This window comes from Fundulus heteroclitus, chromosome 18 (genome assembly GCF_011125445.2).
Source record: "Fundulus heteroclitus isolate FHET01 chromosome 18, MU-UCD_Fhet_4.1, whole genome shotgun sequence".
Taxonomy (NCBI): domain Eukaryota; kingdom Metazoa; phylum Chordata; class Actinopteri; order Cyprinodontiformes; family Fundulidae; genus Fundulus; species Fundulus heteroclitus.
In genome coordinates this window covers 20369551-20391653 of record NC_046378.1, presented here as the reverse complement: position 1 = coordinate 20391653, position 22103 = coordinate 20369551, and the positions used below count along the sequence as shown (strand labels likewise).

At 39.2% G+C, this 22103-nt stretch overlaps 1 protein-coding gene across 1 annotated transcript; it reads left to right on the top strand.

Annotated features, from left to right (window-relative positions):
- Positions 1 to 1948: 1948 nt before the first annotated feature.
- On the top strand, positions 1949 to 19096 carry ankk1 (ankyrin repeat and kinase domain containing 1). The gene is made up of 9 exons (XM_012868091.3): positions 1949 to 2274; positions 3365 to 3647; positions 3726 to 3877; positions 4299 to 4348; positions 9981 to 10136; positions 10744 to 10868; positions 12488 to 12521; positions 13806 to 14046; positions 16941 to 19096. The coding sequence occupies exons 1-9, from the start codon at positions 2090 to 2092 to the stop codon at positions 17980 to 17982; spliced, it is 2268 nt and encodes a 755-aa protein (XP_012723545.2). The 5' UTR covers positions 1949 to 2089; the 3' UTR covers positions 17983 to 19096.
- The last annotated feature ends 3007 nt before the right edge of the window (positions 19097 to 22103 follow it).

Here is a 22103-nt window from a genome sequence, read left to right as displayed (position 1 = left end):
GAATCCAGGGTAGCTCTGGGAGAGCTGCAGAGATCCACAGCTCTGGGAAATTTCTGATATAAAATCTGAAAAATCCATTGAAAGGACAGCTAATATTCATCTAGACCATAAATATTGCCTTTATGATAGAGTGGCAAGCAAATAATCATTGTTGAAAGAAATCCCTAAGAAGCCCTGTTTGCTGTTTGCCTCAAGTCATGTAGGAGACACAGCAAAAGTGTGGAAGACGGTAATCTGATGAGAATGTGGGAGAAACCACCTTCACATCATCTGAACACATCATTCCCATGCGTTTCTTCAACATGGTCGGGGAATCTGGTCAGAGTGCAGAGGAAGATGGAGTAAGCTAAATGTGGGGCAGTCCTGGAAAGAAAACCTGCAAAAAAACAAAAACAAACTTGAGCTTGGGCCCGAGGTCCCCCTCCAAGCAGGGGAACAAACTTAAACACACAGCCAGGCAAGGACGTCAAACCTTTCATATGTGGAAACATTGAAGAGAGCTAATGATGTTGCAAAGCGCTGCATGGTGTAGTAAACGATATGCAATAAAAGCTCAAGTGAGCTTATTCATTACAATCCTTTTTCAATAGGACAACACATTTACTCTCTGCTCGCAGAAAAACAGAATTTACATTTAATTGTTTTGTTTTTCCAAACACAACCGGATTTGGGCCTTGCCTGATTAATTGCACAGCCAGTTTCTTAAGAGAATAAATAAATATTTCATTAAGACAGAAAAAACAACCAAAATGGCAGAGGCAGTAAGTATAATAGTCCTCCAGGCGCAAATTCTCAGAGGCTTGAACCAGATTAATCGATTGTGCTTCTGAGAAATTAGGCTTTACTTCAGATCGGAACGTTTTACACTCGCAATAAAAGACACCTGGATTCAATGGCAATTTAAAGCACTATTTCTATAAATAATTAAAAAACATCAGTGATTGCTTTATTAAAAAAAACAACAACAACAACATTGGCCTGAATGTTTCAAACACTTCTGGTGAAATACAAAAGCTTCCTGTCCTTACCTAACCTTGTGTGATAACAGCAGAGTCATTTTGATTGTGTCTGCGCTCCAGCTGGGGAAAGCTTTGATAGTTTCCCTAATCTCAAGGAAAACAGCTGGCTTCGAGGGTATTGCTCAATTCGTGAAGAGAATACAGAGATTTATCTGACAAAAGGGCGTCTATAAACAAAGCTGTTTTATAATCATTTCCCGAATACAGGCTTGAGGAAGCCTGAATGAGTAAAAAAAAGGGGTTACGCATAAGGTCAGACTCCGCTCAGGCCGGAGTATTAGGTTCAGGTTACGGCAGGAAGAGACAGATGAAGTTGATTGGAAAACATACTTTGAGATAACTGAGCTAACCCACATTTGATTAAAGAATTGATCTCACTAATGCATATTTGCATGGACAGCCTTAAAATACGTTTTATTGAGCTAAAGCAATTGTCTAGGCGCCTCCTGTTTTCCATGAGCACACTAAGAAAAAGACACCATGCATCTAGTTCCTGGTGTTAGCTAAAGGGCCACTTCCCTAACTTAGACTTGCAGAGCAATGAGCCTTTCCACCGAGACTGCTGGGGGTTAAATGCCTTGTTGAACTCCATTTAGATGGAAGTGCAAGGTTCATTAGACAATTAATTTACTGTAACTACAGACCTGAATCCCAGTGTGTGGATCTATCGTCTCAACCAATCAGTGATAATGGATACCCTGTAGTTGTTCAAGCTACATTTTCCGTAAAAAACTGGTTGTTATGTAACTGCTCAAGAGGAGAGATTATAAATTTAGATTGCATTGCATAGATTACAGAGCGGTTCAGCGACAAAGCCTGAACGTTGGAAAACTGGTTAAGCAACATTACTACACAAACAAGCTCGTAGCTCAGCTCCTCCCACAGATCCAAACCCTGCAGTGACTGTACAACCGGCAGCAGAACGCATGTGTACGCTGTGAACTTTCTGGTTTGTCTGAGTGAGTCACACGCTGTTGCAGATCAACCGGCAACTGAAATGGACCTGTAGGTAAAACCCCAGTTTCGGTGTAGGATCGGAGGCTGATGGTGTCCTAAGAGTCCCTTTACTCATGGATTGCCACACCAGCCCCCCTGGAGAATTCAGGGACTTCAAGAGGGACGACTTTGAGGAGACCTGGATTAAGGTGGCCGAAGGCAGATTTGGTCAGGTGTACGAAGTCAAAGTCAAGCTCTGGCGAGAGAAATGCATCCTGAAAACCTTTGATGCAACCTTGTGTGCCAACAACGTTTACAGGTATGAGATAAATTAAAATCTTTTTTGATTTTTCATGTACGCCTATATGGACAATTCTTTCATCAAGACAGAATGATCTCACAGTATGTAGAATAAGCAATTTTGAATTTGAATTCGGTGACATTGGTGTTCTATTATGATCCAGTTTATGATGGGTTTAGTGGTTTCTGGCTCAATCTGGAACATACCTGTGCATTTCAATCTTGAACACCTGAACCAGTTTAATTTCCTCTGTGGCAAACAGCATGGATCAGATCACTGAAACCTGGTCAACACTGAGGGTTTTAGCCAGATCCCACACACAAACCGGTTCAGGAGTGGATGAATCTGGCTGATATTAAACTTTTAGAACAGCTTTCCCAAAGTACCAAACTCTGTCTTTTTGATTGTGCCTGGGTTTCGCTTAAAAGCTAAATATGTATCCGAAAAACCGAGCAGGTTAAATGATATGTATTGACTTTACTAAAAACAGTTGTCGTATGCTTGTTGAGGTCCTGCTTGCCACTGTTATGTAACCAAATAATGATGGGAGTGCTTGCACTTTTCTAAGGCCACATGTATAGTTTTGACCCTCTATAGATTACAGGAACTCAATGATAAATTTATATTTGCACAGCTACTTCCCACTTTTGAAAATCATTACCGTAAGATGCTGTATCATCATTTTACCTTGGAAAATTAATGCTTCAAATAAAATTGAAAACATTCAAGTCGGTGGGGAGTGTATGTAAACCTTTGGCCCACACTGTCCATATTCAAATGAAACATAAGAAGTTATTATAGTTTTAGCTTTGGATGAAATTACTTTGGATAAAAAATACCCAAGGATATACCCAGCTTATTTCTTATTATTAATAGAAACAATTAAGTCTATGTATGTTTGTTAATGCATGAAAGAAGTTTAGTCAAGGAGTTATTTAGCTTATTCCTTTTTACCCCCTGTCTGTAATGTTTTTCTGTTCATGTACAGCACTTTGAATCGTCTTATTACTGAAAAGAGCTATATAAATAAACTTGCCTTGCCATATCTTGTCTTCGCCGGGTCCAAAACAAGTAATTTCCCCTCTTCTTTTTTTTTTTTACATCACAGGAAAATAAAAGAGGAGTTGTCCAACATAACCAAACTGAAGTTCAAATACATTATGTCCGTCTACGGAGTGTGCAGCGAAGCTACGGCTGTTGTTATGGAGTACATGAGTAATGGATCCCTGAACAATCTCCTGGCCAATCATAACTTTATGTGGCCAAAGAAGTTTCAGATGATCCATGAGATCTCCATGGCCATGAATTTCCTTCACTGCATGAAACCCCCTCTGCTCCATCTTAACCTCAAGACATCCAATATCCTACTGGATGATCATCTTCATGTCAAGGTCAGTGACGCACCTGCTCACACGATACTTTTCTCAGGGAAGTATGATGATGGGTAATTCCAACTCCTCTTGCCTCAGATTTCAGATTTTGGTATAATCCACTGGGAGGAGGGCATGAGCAAGACGGCGTTGATGGAGTGCCTGACAGCGAGAGGCAACATAAATTACATTCCTCCCGAGGTCTTCACCCAATGCCCCGATTCACCAGGAACTGCCTTTGATGTTTACAGGTGACCTGCCAGGGGTGTTTTCTTCAGAGTACACAATCAGAACCCCTCCGTTTCATTTTTTGATTCAGTGCACAACCCAAAATTCACACAGCATAAACTTGTTCTCTTCTGTATTCTGGACGCTGCTGATGTTTTCCAGCCGCAGAGACATTGAACATTCCCCTCCCATCTGACCTGATCTGTGTTGTGCTTTTTTCTTAATATTTCATTCGATCTCTGCAAGGATGGGGAGGATTTCTCTGTGTCCCTTCTGTGTGTGTGTGTGTGTGTGTGTGTGTGTGTGTGTGTGTGTGTGTGTGTGTGTGTGTGTGTGAGAGAGAGAGAGAGATAGAGAGCAGAGGTCAAAAAGTTCCCTGAATGCACGTAATGTGAAATTATAATTTTATCACTGAAGAGAGACTCTCCCTGCTTTGATCCGCAGCTTCGGGATTGTGATGTGGGAGATCCTGACACAGCAGAAACCCTACACAGGTAGGAATTAATTATTTCAAATGAATCCCATCTCCACATCAAACAGATTTATTACTGTTACTTTAGCAAGGAGTCATGTAACATTTAACAAGTTCACTTAAAAAGTAAAATGGGTTTCTGGAACCAAAATTCTCTGTGGCTTCAAAGACTTTACTGCTGCAGAAATCATGCTAATCCAACATGTACCATGTATTCGTAGCCCTTCAGTTTTCACATTCAAATTCACATTTTGTCTCGTTACATCTATAAACTTTAAAGCATTTGATCTAAATTTGATGTGTTATACTGACAAAAAAAAAGTGCATGGCACAGCAAGGAAAAGAAAGAAACAGGAAACATGGTCTCCTACTTTTGTTTTTTTAGTATAAAAATCTAAAAGTTGTGGCATACATTTGTGTTCAGCCCCCTTTGATCTAATGCTCCAAAATGAAATCTTGAGCAACCGTCACAAATCAATTAGTAAGTAATCAAATTAGTAAACAGAGCACTCCTGGGTATAATTTAGTTTGAGTACAAATACAGCTGTTCAAAACACAGCAGGAGGTCAGGGAAAAAGTTGTGAAAGACGTTTGAAGTGGGGTTGAATCTTAAAACAATATTCTAAGCTTTGGAAATCTCAGGAAGCCCTGTTCAATATAGGAAGACGACGACACAGCAGCAAACATACCGAGACAAGACTGTCTAGTTGAATACTGACAGAATAGGCAAGGAGAGGACTAACCAGAGGAGCCTAATGTATTTAAGCCAAGTAGTCTGTATTTATTCTGGATGAGCTGCAAAAAAATCCTCAGCTCTGGATTTGGGAGAACATTTAGTTTTGCACTGGCCAAAAGATGGCCTGATTAAAGATCAGAGCTAGAGTTTGGAGAAAAACACTGCACATCAACCTGAAGTAACCCAGTAAAGCATGGTGGTGGAAGAGACATGCTATTTGGATGCCGTTCATTTTAAGAAAATGGAGGCAAATCTAGTAAAGAAAATACATTTTGAAAAAGATTTGATGTACAACCTAAACATGCCCCATGCACAGCTACAATAAAATGGTTAAGATCAAAGAGAATATTGGTATACGAATTGCCCGGTCAAAACCAAATACAATGGCAAATCTGTGGCAAGACTTAAATGTTTATACTCACGTGCATTCTCTGTCCAATCTGAATGAGTTTGAGTTCCTTTGCAATGAAGAATGGGCAAATATTTAAGCTAAAGCAAAGCTAGTAGAGACCAAGCCCAAAACACTTGCTGTTGTAATTGCAACAAAAAGTAGGTTTCTACAAAGTATCGTTTTAGAAAGCTGAATAAAAATGCACATGGAACATTTTCCTTCAAATTCACAATAAAGCCCAGATAGATTAATTCTTTTAATCTATCACATATTATGCCATTATAAAACATTGAGAAGTGAGTTTTAAACATGACACGATGTGAAATGCTTAAAGTGTGTGTATAGTCCTACTTTCATAGCAACTCAAAAAAAGTGAATCTCTAAATTCCCACTTCCTAGGGAACAGTAAGTGCAACATGAGTTAACATCATCATGGGACAGACAGATAGGAAGACTTCTTGAATCCAGTCATACTTCAGCTGTGATGTAGGATTACACCAGAAATCTGAACATCTCATCAGCATTTTGCATTTTACAAACGTAATCTGCTGCAAATCAGCAATGAACTTAGCAATTCATTTAATCATTTATTGTAAGTACCTGTGTTCTTGCACAGCGTGCTGCACATAGTGGTAAACACAAAGTAGATCAACTGTTTTCATGAATAAAATAAGTGGTAAAATCAAATAAACTCTTTTATATCAAGGCAACGGCGGTGGGAAGGGGGTGCTTAGGGGGTCTTAAGACCCCCTGAAAACGGCTATGCTGACCCCTATGCCCTCTCTCCCGAGCCCAGCATTGTTGATGTTTATAGATTATATTTTGTTGTTGGTTGTTTATCTGATCCAACGTCAGATAAAATAGCGACTTTCATGCCTGCTCTGCATGCTCTCATATCTAACTACTCTGGCCCTGGATCTGCGCCACACGTTTCGTAGAAAAAAAAAGCTTTTCCTTTTAACCTGGAGCTCCTTTATCGAGCAATTTGATTGGTCTGATTGCAAATTCCATTAAATTTTACTTATATAGCACCCATTCACATCACTTGTCACCTCAAGGCACTTTCCAAAGCCAAATTCAATAAAATCATACAGACAGATTGGTCAAAAAGTTTCCTATCTAAGGAAACCCAGCAGATTGCTTTTGCTGAATCATCAAAAGCAATTAGTTAGCAGTCAGTACTATGCATTTCACAATTTTTACCCATTATAGCCTGGGATCAGTAAATCCTTTACATCTATATTACTCTTATTTGCTGCTGCGTCACATTTTATTGGACCCCCTAATAACCCCCCCCCCCCCCATAATTCTCTGGTGTTGCCACTGTATTGAGGTTACATCTGATGATTTAAACGCTAAAGTGTAACAAATTATGCTCTGAATGTTTCATACATACATTTTTCTGTACTTTGAAATAAGAATCTTAAGCACAAATGGCATGAAGTGTGTAACGCATACTTGATTTGACACATCTTCTGCCTGACATCAAGCAAATTATAAATGTCTTTTTTAGGAGGCATTGGTCTTTGTCTAGATATATTTTCTAGATCTATGAAGAGAGTGAGAATTGCTTTGTTTTACCATGTGTCAGTCACTGTGTCGTGTGGTGGGAGAAACCCAGAGAATGGTAATATGTGTTAATACATTAAATGCAACGCAGAGACAGCCATCGGGACATTAAATGATGCCGGTTATAGCGTCCGCACAAATAAACTGTGATTGCTAAAGCAAAAGCTATAACATTAAAGCATCTGATTTCAAAATGGCAAAAATAACATTCAAACGTAGAAATATTTTACTTGCATAAAAATATGCTGTTTTCAGAGAGAGGATGGAGATTTAATTTTAAGATGGGACCAATTTCAAGAGCTACACAATTATGGAATAATGTAATCTCCATAAGTTTTAAAAAATATATGAAAAACATTAAAGCACATTTAAAAGCAGATCTTAAAATAAAGAGCAATGGGTTAATCTTGGACAGTAATGACACTGTAAAAATAACTATTAGGGTTCTTGTTTTGCTTTTTGTGTTGTTTTGAAAAATGAAATAGCTAGAAAAAAAAAAGTAGCCGATAAATTGAGTCATGTAGTCTATTAAATAAAATAAGATTTTTTAAATAAAAGGTTAAGAAAAAAAAAGTCATATTAAGACTTTTAACTGAGTCCTTATTTAACCTTCCTTCTTTTTAAACATGTTATAAGGAAATGTAACGTGTCAAAAAAATGTAAATGTTAAAACTTTTAATAATTGAAAATGTCTAAAATAAATAAACTTGTCAGTTCAATTCAGTCCAAAGAAGGTGTCTTTTCATTTTCATGCAGGGCTACACAATGTTTTGCAAATACATTGCAGTTTCAGCAAGGGCAACGTCAAAACTGTTTGGTTTTTATATTTAAGTATCAGGAACTGATGCTTTGCATTCCATTAAGATTTTTAGTCTTCTGAAGGCAGTCTCATGGCAATAAAACCCCAAACCTGATGCAGGTGCTAAAGTGTCTCACAGGACGCTGGAAGCATCTTTGTTACAAATCTCAGGTTGTTGTCTGTTGAGAATGGACCGAATTGCAAACAGGAGGCTGGACGCCGCATGATGAGGTGAAACATGGTTTATTGGGAATCATATCAGGAAAACGCTTACGGACAGGCAGGCGAAAACCAAAACCAGAAACATGACTTGGAGTGACAGGAACTGGGGTTAGCTTGACGGAGGACCTAACAATGAGTGAGACTGAACCAGCTGACTGTTTATGGGAGGAGACAGAAGGAACATCCATCCATCCATCCATCCATTCATCCATTTTCTAACATGTCTATCCCTTGTGGGGTCGCGAGGGGTGCTGGTGCCTATCTCCAGCTATCAATGGGCGAGGGGAGGGGTATAACCTGGACAGGTCGGCAGTCTATTGCAAACAGAAGGAACAACAGATGGTAATTATCACAGGTAAGGAGAGTGACGGTGATTCGACTGAAGGAGAGCTAACTAACTAAGCTGAGAACGAGCAGGCAGGAAAATAGAAATAAAACACAACTACGAATGAACTGCTAACACGAACGATGAAAAGAAAACTTAACTAATGACAGAAACAAGAATCTACAGATAATAAACAACACCAAAGAAGCGCAAAACACACAGACCGCAGGATCCTCAGGGCGCTAAAACAAGTAATCTGCATGCTGACAACAAATGAGAAACAGAGGCAACAGACATTGCTGTCGCATCATCTTCTAATATCAAGCCTCTGTGTTTATTTGAATTGTCAGGAGCATCTATGCTTCTGAAGAGAACAAGTCTGGAAAAGATTGTTGGATTTCTCACCTTGGGGCTATAGCCACCAACCATATGGTATCAAAACAGAAAACAATAGAGGTTGAACATCTACAATAATAGAAAGCCTGCCCAAGTTTCCCTATAGATCTGAACTCTTCAACAAATCATGACAGTGGTTCTATAAATAAGTACATTTTAGATTGCTTTTATGTAACATTTTATATAGGTTGTAACATGTCAACATTTTGTCTCTGTAATCATCTTGTTGCTGGAAAGTGCTTTATAAATAAACTTCCCTTGCCTTAAGTGTTTCTTAAAAGGTGCATAGCGCAAGTTTTGAAGTTAAATATTATTCATTTTCTTTCCCATACAATTGCCAACATGTAAAATTTGTTATCCTCCATTCACCGCAGTTGCCTCTATATGCTGGATTGGTCAGTTTATGAGAGAGCGATTCAGGCTAAATCCTCTGGGCTTGCACCACACTGGTTTCATTTTAACTTGCTGCCAGAGGGGGCAGACGTCTACAACAATCCTCCAAGTTGGACCATGCTAATTTAACTATCAAATTGATAGTAAATTCAATTCAATTTCAATTCAATTTTATTTATATAGCGCCAATTCATGACACATGTCATCTCAAGGCACTTTACAAAGTCAAGTTCAATCATATTATACATAAACGCATGACTCAGATGAACAATATGTGTGTTTGTGACGGCAAAGCCACGAGATGTTTAGCATCCAGAGAAAATCTGTTTACCCGATAGTTCCCTGTAGCTGTAGAAGTGTGCATTTCCACACTACAAAAGGGAACTAAAAATAAGTCAAATTTTCTTAAAATTAATATATTTTTCCTTGATTTGAACTGATACATAAGACTATTTGCCAATGGGAGGAGTATTGTTACCCCTACAATAAGATTATTAGCTATTCTGCACTTTAAATAAGATGATGAAGTTGAATTGTTCCTACTTTAAGTGCAAAAATCTTATTCCATTGGCAAATAGTCTTTTTTATCTGCTCAAATCAAGGAAAAATACAAACATTTCAAGAAAATTTTACTTACTTTGAGTTCCCTTTTTGCAGTGCAAAGCTGCGACATGTTGAGCTAGTCCACTAACAGCGTTCATTTAACTATTTCATGTGTCATGATCTGATTTAGACTGACAGATGATGTAAAGTATCCCGAGAAGTACTTTAGCATATGATTTATAAAATGAATTGAACTGACAAACATATTTTGTTGTCTCAGGGTGCAGTGTGACCAAAGTGCTGCTGCAAGTGTCCAAAGGGAAGAGGCCTGGTTTGGAGATGATTCCTGAGAAAAGGCCCCAGGAGTGTGACGAACTGATCAGCATCATGAAACAGTGCTGGGATGGTAATCCCTGGATGAGGTCCAAGTTCTCAGGTACAAAATTCAGACATAATAAAAGACCTCATAGATGTTGTTTGATTTTATGTCTATCATGTATTTATTCATTTTATACCAGTTAAACTACAACATATAAAAAGGTGCCACCTCTCCTGTACTGGCCTACAAATATGTACATTGATCAAAGTTGCATTTATGTTTTCCCTTCTGCTCAGAGTAAAATAACTGAGACATTGATGTGCTTGTCGAGAACCTTTTAAAGAGGGTGACTGAACGCATCAAACAAAACGCCCGGTAAATTTAGACTTAATCAGTCGCACAAGGTTTTACAAGCACATCAGCGTGTCTACAGGAGTTGTTTTTGCTGAACACAAATCAGTGTCATGTTTATTTATAAAAAGCTGATCTGCCAATTTGCGATGATCCCCAAGCTCACTGCTTGTATTACCGCATCTGTGACTGAATTTATTGCTAACCCATGCATGAACGTTCTGCACTGAAGCAAATTTTAGACAATCCCATTGGGTGTCTGACTTACAAGTCAGCCAACACCCATGTGTTGTAGATGGTCATTTTTTTTGTTGTTGAAAAGGATGTTTGTCATTAATAGTCTGAGCAGTGGTTTCCTGCTATTTGTTTGCAGACATTGTGAGGAAAACAGAGGCTTTGAACGAGCTCGTGAAGATCCCAGGACTGATCAGCGCTCACAGAAATGGGGATGCTGAGCAGAAATCAAATTACCCCGGGATGTTCTACCCCATGCACAAAGTTAGTTCAGTCTGATGCTCCCGCTAAGCTGTGCTCTATGTTATCTAAAGTATGCCTCTTTCTGTATTTTTCTCTGTAGGCTTTGCTCTGCGCTCTTCTCACATTTCTTAACAGTTTCTAATTACCATATTTTGTCACAGCTTTAGTGGTTCTCCTCTGCATTTTCTCTCTGGTACAGCACTCAGTTAGCTCAAATCCTACATAAAGAACAGGGACTTCTTATCAATAGGTAACCTCTCATCAGAGCGGACAAAAGTAGCCCAAGGTTCAATTCTGGGACCCCTTCTATTCAATATCTATATGCTCCCACTGGGTGAGGTTATAACAAGAAACCAAATGAGTTACCATAACTACACAGATTATACACAGCTCTACACCAGAAAGGATGCTTAGAACAAATCAATGAATGGATGCGCCAAAACCTTCTCCAACTGAAAAGAAACAAAACAGAAGTTATTATCTTTGGACCTTAAGAGGAGCAAACTAGAGTCAGCGTGCAGCTTCAGTAATTACAACTACAAACTGATAATCAGGCCAGAAATCTGGGTGTAGTGATGGACTCAGACCTGAACCTTCAAGGACACATAAAGACAGTCAGAAAGTCAGCCGTCTACCACCTGGAGAACATTCCCAGGACAATAGGACCGATGTCCCAACAAGATCTAGAGAAACTCATCCATGAGTTTATCTTTAGTCACATTGATTACTGCAAAGGTATCTTCACGGGTTTACTTAAAAAAATCAATCAGCCAGCTGCAGCTGATCCAGAATGCTGCTGCTCATGTTCTCACTGAAACTAGGAAGATGGAGCACATCACCCCAGTTCTAAAGTCCTTACACTAGCTCCCCGTAGCTCAGAGAATAGACTTTCAAATTATTTATAAATCACTGAACGGCTTAGCACCCAAATACATTAAAGACCTGTTGTTGCTGCAACAACCCTCCAGACCACTCAGATCTTCTGGTTCTGGCCTACTCTGCATACCCAGAACCAAACATGGAGAAGCAGCATTTAGTTCCTATGCTCAACAAATCTGGAACAAACTTCCAGAAAATTGTAAATCATCCAAAACACTGAGTTCCTTTAAATCAAGACTGAAAACCCAGCTGTTTAGAGTTACTTTCGGCCCATATTAACAGAAACATTTACCAGCCTATTCAACATATTTTCAATTGATACAATTTAATGTCACGGCCAGTGACTGTTTCAATGTGTTTAGAAGGGTTTTATGTTTTCATGATGTAAAGCACTTTGAACCGCCTTGCTGCTGAAATGTGCTAAACAAGTAAACTTGAAGTATGTCAGTCCTGTTGCATTTCCTCCTGTGATCATACATTTGGGTATCATAGTTTTTATGATATTAACATTTAACAAAGTCACTCCAAACATAATGTACAATAAAACCTGTTACCAGCATCAATGATAAAACAACGTGAGTTGGACATTTTGAGATGAATTCAGGATTGACTATTGTATAGGAGTTACTAGAAGCTCTGTTTAGTCTTTCAAAAACATAACTAACCACGTCTTGGCTTTGACCAGCAGACATTGCTTGACTGCAAAAGTGAGTTTACAAATATCTGTAATACTTATTTCATTTCTGTCTTTGCCTGTTTAGATCACTTTGCCTGAGATATCTGAAACACCTTCAGGTAAGCACAGGTAGAAAGATCCAAATACAGGGACGTAACTGGCTTTTTGCTGTACACAAAACTGGAGTCTAAATGCAGCATTGCAATCTCATAATCCTTACTTTTGTTTATAAATATAAATGTTTAAGAGTTTTAGCAAGCAAAAATATTATTAATATTAGCATATTATTTAACACAGAGGTGCTTTGTTGTAGTTTGGTTTGACTTTTGTCTGTAGGCTTAGGTATGTCTCTCCTAAATTACAATCTGAAAAGTATGGCAGGCATTTATGTTCTGCGTGAACCCCTTTTTATTGAAATCACAACTTCAAATCTTTTGAGGTTTGTCTTTACAAGCTTTGCATCTCTAAAACTGATAATTCTTTCCAAAACACTTAAGACTACGTCAGATTAGACAGAAATTATCTGTGGACATTCATTTTCAGGGTTTGGCCTAGATAGCCGAACGGACTTAGTTCTGGACTTTGACTGGGTCATTATAGCGCAGGTAAACGTTCAGATCCAAACCATTCTGTTAGGTTCTCCCTGCCCTGTCTGCTGTGTTCCTTGGTCGTCTAAATGCTGTTTTGATCACTGATGTTCTCTTGCAAACCTCTGAGGCCTTAACAGAACAGCCAGATTCATCCTGAGATAAAATTGTATACACTTGGAATATACTTAGCTTTAAGGTGAATCCGGGAGGCCACTTGCGTATTAAAGGTTAAATCGGTATTGTGTATTAAACTACTTTTCTACAAAGCTGACTAATTGGTTTGGAAAAAGTTGCGGTCTACATGATCCTCCTTTAAGATCCTCACATTATCAGCCTATCGCATGTTAGAAACTGGTTTTGTTGCTCTGAAATCAAAATTTCGGCATAAAATGAGCCAAACAGTAAACTATAAAATTGTTGCTCAGGTCAGTTAACAACAAAAAAGCACGTGAACAAAGAAAATGAATGGAAGCAATGTCAACAGTTATTAAAAAGGGTGTAAAATACATCACAGCTATGTGGATTAAAGGGCTTGCCATCCTGTCTTATCTGCACGTGTATGAGAAAGTTAAACAAATGTTTATCAAAACACATGGTGTTCAGCCTCCAAATCAAAAAGTAAATATTACATATCTTAAGGTGAATGACAAAGCTCTTCTTCCTCCATGAAGACACACCCTGATGCATTTTAAACATGCAGTTATGCATGTTTAAAATGCACCAGGAAAGATGTCTTTAACAAATCAACATTCACCACTACTTAATTTTACCATGACACGATCAACACTTCTGCACTGTGTTTTCTTTTCACAGATGACCTACATGGCAAGGATGGCATTCTCTCTATGCTATCCAAAAAGGACTTCAGTAGTTTCAGGCAGACTGTGAAAGGAGAGGACGTGCACATGCAGTTTTCGGGCCAAAAGAGCCTCCTTCACTTCACAGTAGCCAGCGGTGATGCAGAAAGTGTCAAGCATGTCCTGAGCATGGGTGCTGAAGTGAACTGCACAACTGCCAGAGGTTACACTCCCCTTATCATCGCCGTTCTGAAAAGGTCTGTATGAAAATCGGGGCGCAAAGTGCTCTTTGAGTGGAGCGGGGCAGAGTTGCTGTTGTTGGAGTTTGAATATGTTAACATTTCATGAAGAACAAAGATGAACCTTTAACGTTAAGCACATGTTGTTCTGTTTGAGGAAAATAGTAACACCCCTTGTGTGTAGATGGGGCCAATATACGAGTATATTATACACTATAATAATATGTATACTATAAAAATAATATCACATATTGGAATAATATTTATCATTGACAAGTAAATTACTGTTTATTTTATAGAAATAAAACCTGGGTAATGAAACAATACTGAAATAGCACTATAGAAGCGACATTACCTGGCAAATCTCTTTTTATCCAAGCAGCGGCAGCACTAAGCAAAGAAATCAGAAACGTTTGTTTTCTGACTCCTGTTCAGGCGGCAATGGTAACTAACTTCTATGGCGACCAATGGGCGTTGGCGGTCTCCACCACTGCATTGGATATTAGTCCAGATATTCACCACAGCATTGGGAAATGCAGCACTGTGAAAAAGAATTACATGTTTCAGATAAGGAAACAAAATTCTAATATAGTGGTAGCATGGTGGTGGGATTGCTTGACTGGCATGCATGACTGCATGCATGCCTGGCCAAAATAAATAGAATCATGAACTCTGCACTATACCTGAAAATGTTGAAGCAGAACGTGCATTCGTTTTTGCTTAAGCTCTTACTTAAGCTCAGGGGGATTTGGTAAGGCAGAACAATGACCCAAAGAACCCCATCAAGTCTACATTTGAATGATTGAAAATAAAATAAAACCAAGGTTTTACGTTGGCATAGTCAAAGTATGATCTTACATCCAACTGAGATGATATGCCACAGCCTTAAACGTGGGGTTTTCAGAATCCTTGAATGTGGTTGAAATAAAATTATTTAAGACGAGAGTAGGCCAGGCTCTCCACGGTGTTGTAAAAGATTGTCGCTAATATTTGATGGCAGAAAGGGAGCAGATTAGATTTTCATATAGTGTGATAACTAAGTTTGGACAACTTTTTTCCTAAATAATTAAAATCATTATATGATAACAAATTGTTTCTGTAAGGGGAGAAATACGTTGCTACCGGCTTATACGTTTTACAGCAGGACCATTGTTTTGTCATCTGGATGGAAGGATGTTACCCATTAATAACTCGCTGGATTTTGGGATCTTGTTATGAAGACGGTCAAAAGACAAAATGCAGCAGTCGCTAAACTGTGGTTGTACATGTTGCAAGTGTGCTCGCATTTGTTAATAACCAACTCTGTTATCAAGGGGAGGAATGGCGAGTATGAAGTTGTAGCTGTCTCCTGCAAGCTAGATTTAAGAGCTCTGCTGCCTCACCTCCATCTTCAAGCAGACAGCACAATCCTGCATCCTCACTCTGTTAGCTCGTTCAGCTGACTACTTCCTTAGCAGTTAACCTTGCAGCTCCTCTCCATGACAAGCTGCCAATTATCTGCAATACATCAAAGGTTATCTATATCTCCATTACAAAAACCCTCCACCATAGTGTGTGGAGCCAAATATAAACGTAGCTTTAGCAGAGCAAGAGTGTCCATTCTCTAACCCATGTTTTGTATTTTATTTAACCTGTAAGAAAACTCATTGAGATTAAAAAAATATTTTTAAAAGTGTCCTGGTGCAACAGTGACAATACATAATCAATGTTCAATGTGCATTGTGTTGACAGTGGTTCTAGACCAAGTTTTCCAGAGGTGCTGAGGTGGGGACAGTGTTTTTTCATTGGAGAGCAAGAGAAAAAAAATGGACCATATTTCATTGTTTAATATATTAAGTGAGCCAAAGAGGCACTTGCAGTTCTAGAAGTGCAGGTCACTGATCTAGCAGATAAAAACCACACCTTAATACAGCTGAAGCTAAAACTGCAACACCGTCATTTTTACATCATTGCTAAAATAAAACAGTAAAGGTAAAAAAATAATTGTATTAGGGACCAATCAGTGATGGCTTCTATGCCAGTGCATTTTATCACTAGTCATTGATTTAATATTATGTTTTCAGTACATGGGGCCATAACAGTGGCCAGGACCAGTTCTACAGGGGCACTGTACGTGTAACTTTCTGGTTTAGCATGCCAGAAGGCCACTGACAACAAAATTACACAGTCTCCATTGGTGTTTTGAAATCTGATGGCAGGCCACTCTGGACCAGCAGAAGGAGAAGTTGTGAAGACAAGGCCACATTAGTCCCTCTAGACAAAATCATACATCAGAGAACAACTTTTAACCTGGTAGCTTAGCATTTAGCTCCTACAAAGCTGAAGAGTAATGACTTGGACGCATTCTGTATATAAGAGAAAATGCTAAATTACAAGTCGAATAATAACAATGCAAAAAAAAAAATGGCTCTTGCATCCTGATTACTCTTTCAAACATGAATCAATCTTGGTTTCCCTCTGGAACAATCCATGTCCCGCTTCCTCTTTTTGGCCTCCTCAGACATAGTTTTCCTCTTTTTGCTTCCCTAGGCCATGACAAACTCTGACTCGAGGATGAGAAGTGAGGTTAGCTATCGTGTTTAAGGGGAACGCAGACTGCAGTAAAGCGGTGCTCTAGGTCACATGAGCCATTCAACGACAGAGCCGACGCTCTCAAGTTACATTGGCATGTTTTTGAGAAGGACAGCTTGCATTGAGCATCTATACGTGCCAAGTGCTGCACTGTATATTGACCTAAAATATATCTAAAATTAAGCTAATACTTTGGTCAAAACTTACACATTGCTCCTCTAACATCTCTAACTCCTTGCCATGGCCTTTTGATTGCTGGTTAATTTTGAGTGATATTCCTATTCATGTTCAATAAATACGAATACATAAAAACATTCAACTATGTTTTTTTCCCCCAAAAGGTTTTACAACATAATCTTATTACTGCTGGAACATGGAGCATCTGCAACGCAAGGAGACGAAGACCAGTGGACACCTATGCATTTTGCTGCACAGAATGGTGACGACAGGACCATCCGTCTCCTACTGGAAAAAGGAGCTGAGGCCCATGCGCAGGATAAAGCTGGGTGGACGGCGCTCCACCTGGCGTGCCAGAATGGCCACGAAACAGTGGCTCGCCTGCTGCTTTCGCGGCTGTCGGAGGACGCCATCGTGGAACATGAGCAGGACGAAGGAAGAACAGCGCTCCATCTCGCCTCCTTCTATGGACATATCAACATCGTCAAACTTCTCCTTGGTCGTGTAGCTGATCCTAACGTTACGGACTATTCTTTCTCCACTGCTCTTCATCTAGCCACCGATCAAGGCCATAATCGCGTAGTGAGACTCTTGTTGATTAACGAGGTCAAAACTGAAATGTCAGACATCAGGGGATACAGTCCACTTCATCTGGCTGCTCTAAAGGGTCATGCAGGCATTTGTAGGCAGCTGCTGTCAAACGGAGCCAACCCAAACTCTAAAACGGACCAAGGGTGGACCCCCATGCACCTGGCAGCCATACGAGGACATGAGGCTGTGGTGGTCCTTCTTGAGAGTAAGGGTGGTTCAGTGAACGCAAAAGGCCAGAACGGATGGACCCCACTCCACCTGGCCTGCCGCCAGAGTAAATCAGATGTAGTGGAGAAGCTCCTGGCATCCAGCGCTGACCCAAACGTCAAAGAGGACAGTGAGGGATGGACACCCCTGCACATAGCCTGTGCCAGTGTTTGTTTTCGAAGTGTCATCAACCTATTGTTAGAAAAAGCAGATGTCAATGCAGTGAACTCCGGAAATGTAACGCCTTTACACCTGGCCGCCCAATATGGCTCCTTGCCCATCGTTAATGGTCTTCTGATGAATGGAGCAGACAGGACACTGGCGGACTCTTCTGGATTCACAGCTCTGGATGTTGCCCAGCGGTGTGAAAAATGGGACATTGTGGACATACTCAAGAATCAGAGTTAAGTGTAACTGGAGTTTCATTTCAACCAGTGTGAGTGAAGGAAATTACAGGAAGATGAAAACACGATTGGCTACATTAGAATATTGTTTTGCTGCTGACTGGCACCTTGGTCAAACATTTTATGACAGGGTTGTGACGTTATTTAGACATTTAAGCATCTTTGTCATTAAAAGTGGAATTTCCAGATTACAGATTAGAAGTATAAATCTCTTCTCCGTTTTATTTGTCTACCATCCCAGCCCTATATAACAGGGCACAACATAGATTTTGACCAGACCTAATGGTGTGCTAAAACAACAGCACATTCAAACAAGGTATTGCCAATATCGCCAAAGCTGGCATTTACATTTAAGATAATTGCTTTCAGACCGGTTCAGTATGACACGAACATTACAGTGAAACATGACCCCGAGTCTATATATTGGGTTCAAAATAAGGTGAAGTAGATATTAACAAGAAAACATATTGATTTGCCTCTTTGAAGCACTTTGTGTGCTGTCAATGTGCGTTATTCTAGCAGCTGGAAGAAAACTAAATAAAAGGACAGCAGTTGTAAAACCTTATAGACCCTTTCATTTCATATAGAGGAATCTTTCATTTAATGATATGGTTAAATAACATTTGACAAACTCAATATTGGTATTTTTAAATACATTTCTCCAGTGTGTGCTTAATGACAGGGTCAGATAATTATAAGTCATTCCCATCAGAGCGATGGAAGTACTACCCAGCTCGTGCCATGCTCAATTACCACACCGACATCCTATTAAAATCAAATGAAACGCATGAATCCGGGAGCAACCGTGACCTACGCTCCACAAGGTTTTTCCTGGAAACGCAGGATCCAAATGTCTGATGGAGAAAAGAAAGAGATTGTCCCAATCAAATGAACAACATAGATTTAAACTGAGCTCAGGGCAGACTTCAGTTTTTTCTTATGTCATCAAGGAAATGTATACTGTGACATAATTGACATGAGATTTTACACTAAAATAATCTGTAAACACTGGGGAGTTGAAAGCGCAATCCTCCCTCTCTATTTAGTGATGGCTTTTCTCTTTTGACCAAGATGGCTTCTTTCACCCCTCTTTCAAACCATCTGTTCTCCCTGTCCAAAATCTGGACATCATTGTCGTCAAAAGAGTTCCCTTTGTTCTTGAGGTGCAAGTGGACTGCTGAATCTTGCCCCGATGCAGACACTGATAAACAGCAATAAATACATTGTTTCCATTCCAACAGCATACAGTACTTTTGTTAAAAACTTGCATTTGGAGACCAATGGCAATTAAATTTTACTAAAGACTTTTATAGAACTTCCTAATACCCTTGTAAAACACTGTCTGCTGCTTTAAACTATCACTAAATATACAGTATTATGGGCAGAGCATGGATTAGGGGCAGTCATATAACTGATATGACCATGATTATTAGTTTGTGATATGTTGTACTACCCTAGAAAAAATGTGTGTTCACACATTTTATATGACATTGGGAGTATCTAGAAGTGAGTATTGGGTCTTAATCCACCAGAAAAGATAATATGTGCAGATGTGCTGTATCAATAAATGTCACTTTCAGGACATCTTTTACATCATCATATGACATTGAGAATTATTTATCAAGCATAGGACTGAACAAACGGATTACTCCTTTTAGTTTTTTTGAAAGAGTTGAGTGTGTGCTTGTTTCGGTTTGGCGTCAGGGTGCCAAATACAGAAGCTCGCTTGCAAGAAACAATACTGTTAGCAAGTGCTCACAAACACTTTCTTAGTCACATAGTATCACTCTGAAGCCTTCTTACCGCTATGTAAAGTGTCCTTGAGAATGGGACCAAAGCGGTTTTTATCTGGATCTTTTTCTTATCTGATGACACGTTTCTGTGAAATGCACTACTGTGTAGCTACAGGATCAGTCTAACAACATTTTTGCCACTCTGATGAAACCAGCATCTTGTGTCTTTCCTCATACCAAAGCCCTAGGACCAGTTACAGGGAGAAAAAAAAATGGCACTGACTTTCCCACCTATATCCAATCAGACACACTTAAATCAATGGTTTTGCCTCAACCTTTTTACACAGACATGCAACGACACATCGGATAGGTTCTATCTCGGCCTGTAATTGGGTTTTCAGGCTCCTAAACTAATTTTATTTCCTAATAGGGAGACAAGCAGGAAGAAGATAATGTCATGTAAGTTGTTGTTACCACAAACAACAGCAGCAAAACAAAGACAGGAGGCAAAAGCAGTGGCCTTTAAATTTAATGGCCATGGTGGTCTGCTATATTCTCCCTCAATTAAATTGTTTTGACTGTACTTATTATATGGAATGATAATTTTAACGGGGCTGTACACCTAGAGTTACAGTGGATGCTTTTAGTCTGAGTAAACTGGCTAGGTTCTAATCTGCCCTCAAATAAACCTCTACTCTCCAAACAGGTTGCTTTTAATAAAAAAAAAATAAATTATCAACAATCTTAAAATTAGTTGCAAGACTAAAAAAATTAAACATTTGTCACCCCCCTCCTCATTTCATTGCAATACCGTATTTAACTGCATAAAATTGACCATCCCTTTAACAAATGTAGGGTATGTTACTCTAATATGTCTTGGAAGGTTTTAGTTTAGAAAAGTTTTCCTGTGTTCTGGTCATGCGTGAACTCAGAGCATGACTGTTTGTGTTGTCTCCAATGATTTTATTCACATTTGGTCTTCAGAGGTATTTATTTGTATTCTGTGCAGCTGCAGAAAAAACCCCTGAGTCATATATGAAAACACTGCATACGTTTCCTGATAACATTTTTTTTAGGATGACCTGGTCAACCGGAACGGTGACATTTTGGTACGTTTCAAGGCTCAAGAATGTATCCTGCCGGGATCTTCAAATTGCTGCATCATGACTGCCAAGAATAATGGGCAATCGGAAGGACTGACCATGGATCCAGACGAACCTGTTCACGCCGCTATGCCACCAGTTGCAGCACAGCTGCCGTCAGCAGCATTCCTCCCTACAACAGCGGGAGGAATTTAAATAAAACTTTTTGACAAACCATTGAACATGACCAAAGGTACGCTATTAATTAAAACAGGAACGGTGAGATTGGCTGAGCGTTTGAATCAGTTATACACAAGCCAGAAACGTCCTCCACTCCGGTTTTGTCTTGCATTTAGCACAGTACAACAGAACCTGTTAGGAGTATACCTGCCAAAAATGGGTATAAATGACAGACAGATGTGTAAGTCAATCAAATCAAAATAAATTGTAATTATTTAAATATACTCGTGCAAGTTTAAGTTCTGATAATGATCATGAACCTCGCTTCAGCTTAAGCACCCACACTGGTGTCCATCATTGCTTATGCACCCACAAAGTAACAGTAACATTCTGGCTCAACCCTATTAGGCTGAATCCCTTACAGCTGGAACCTTCTGTGTGACTTGTATTTCTACAAGGTCCATTAGGCTAAATGAAAATGCTTTGCAATTCATGTCAGAGTCTAAAAAGAAGTCTGTCTTTCATAATAGTTCTTAATAAAGCCAACAAGTAACCTAATTCCTCTCTTTTTTGCGTGCTTACAAACCTCTCTGACATCAGTGACCTGAGATCTTAAAAGTGTAAGGTTTCTAAAGACTTGTGAAAAATATTCAAAATGTATTTTCCTGCTGTGATTTTTTTTTAACTATAATTGCTAATCTTTTGAAAAGGAAATGCAACTGTGGATATTTACTTTAAACGCTTGTGAAATCCACTTGTAGCAAACTGGTCTTTATGACTAAATTACCAAACACAAGGTCATGACAACTTTGGCTTACCTATTGAATATTGATGATGTTCTTTTTTTCAACATTTAGACACATTAATAAAACTATCACAGTATTACTTAGAATATATAATTTGGGTTTAAATTAGCCATTTGCTGTTTAATTATAGTCCTTATATACCATTTAAACCATCATGCACAGGTATGAGGGGCTCTCTAATATGCACACCACTCATTGAGATGGGAAGAATGTAATCTGGCTGTTTAGCAGCTCAGAGGAGAGACACTGCAAAGCCTCTCGTAGCACAGAGGTATAAAGCCCAGCGCTGTTGAGCAGCTGCAGTCGTGACTGATGCAGCTGAGG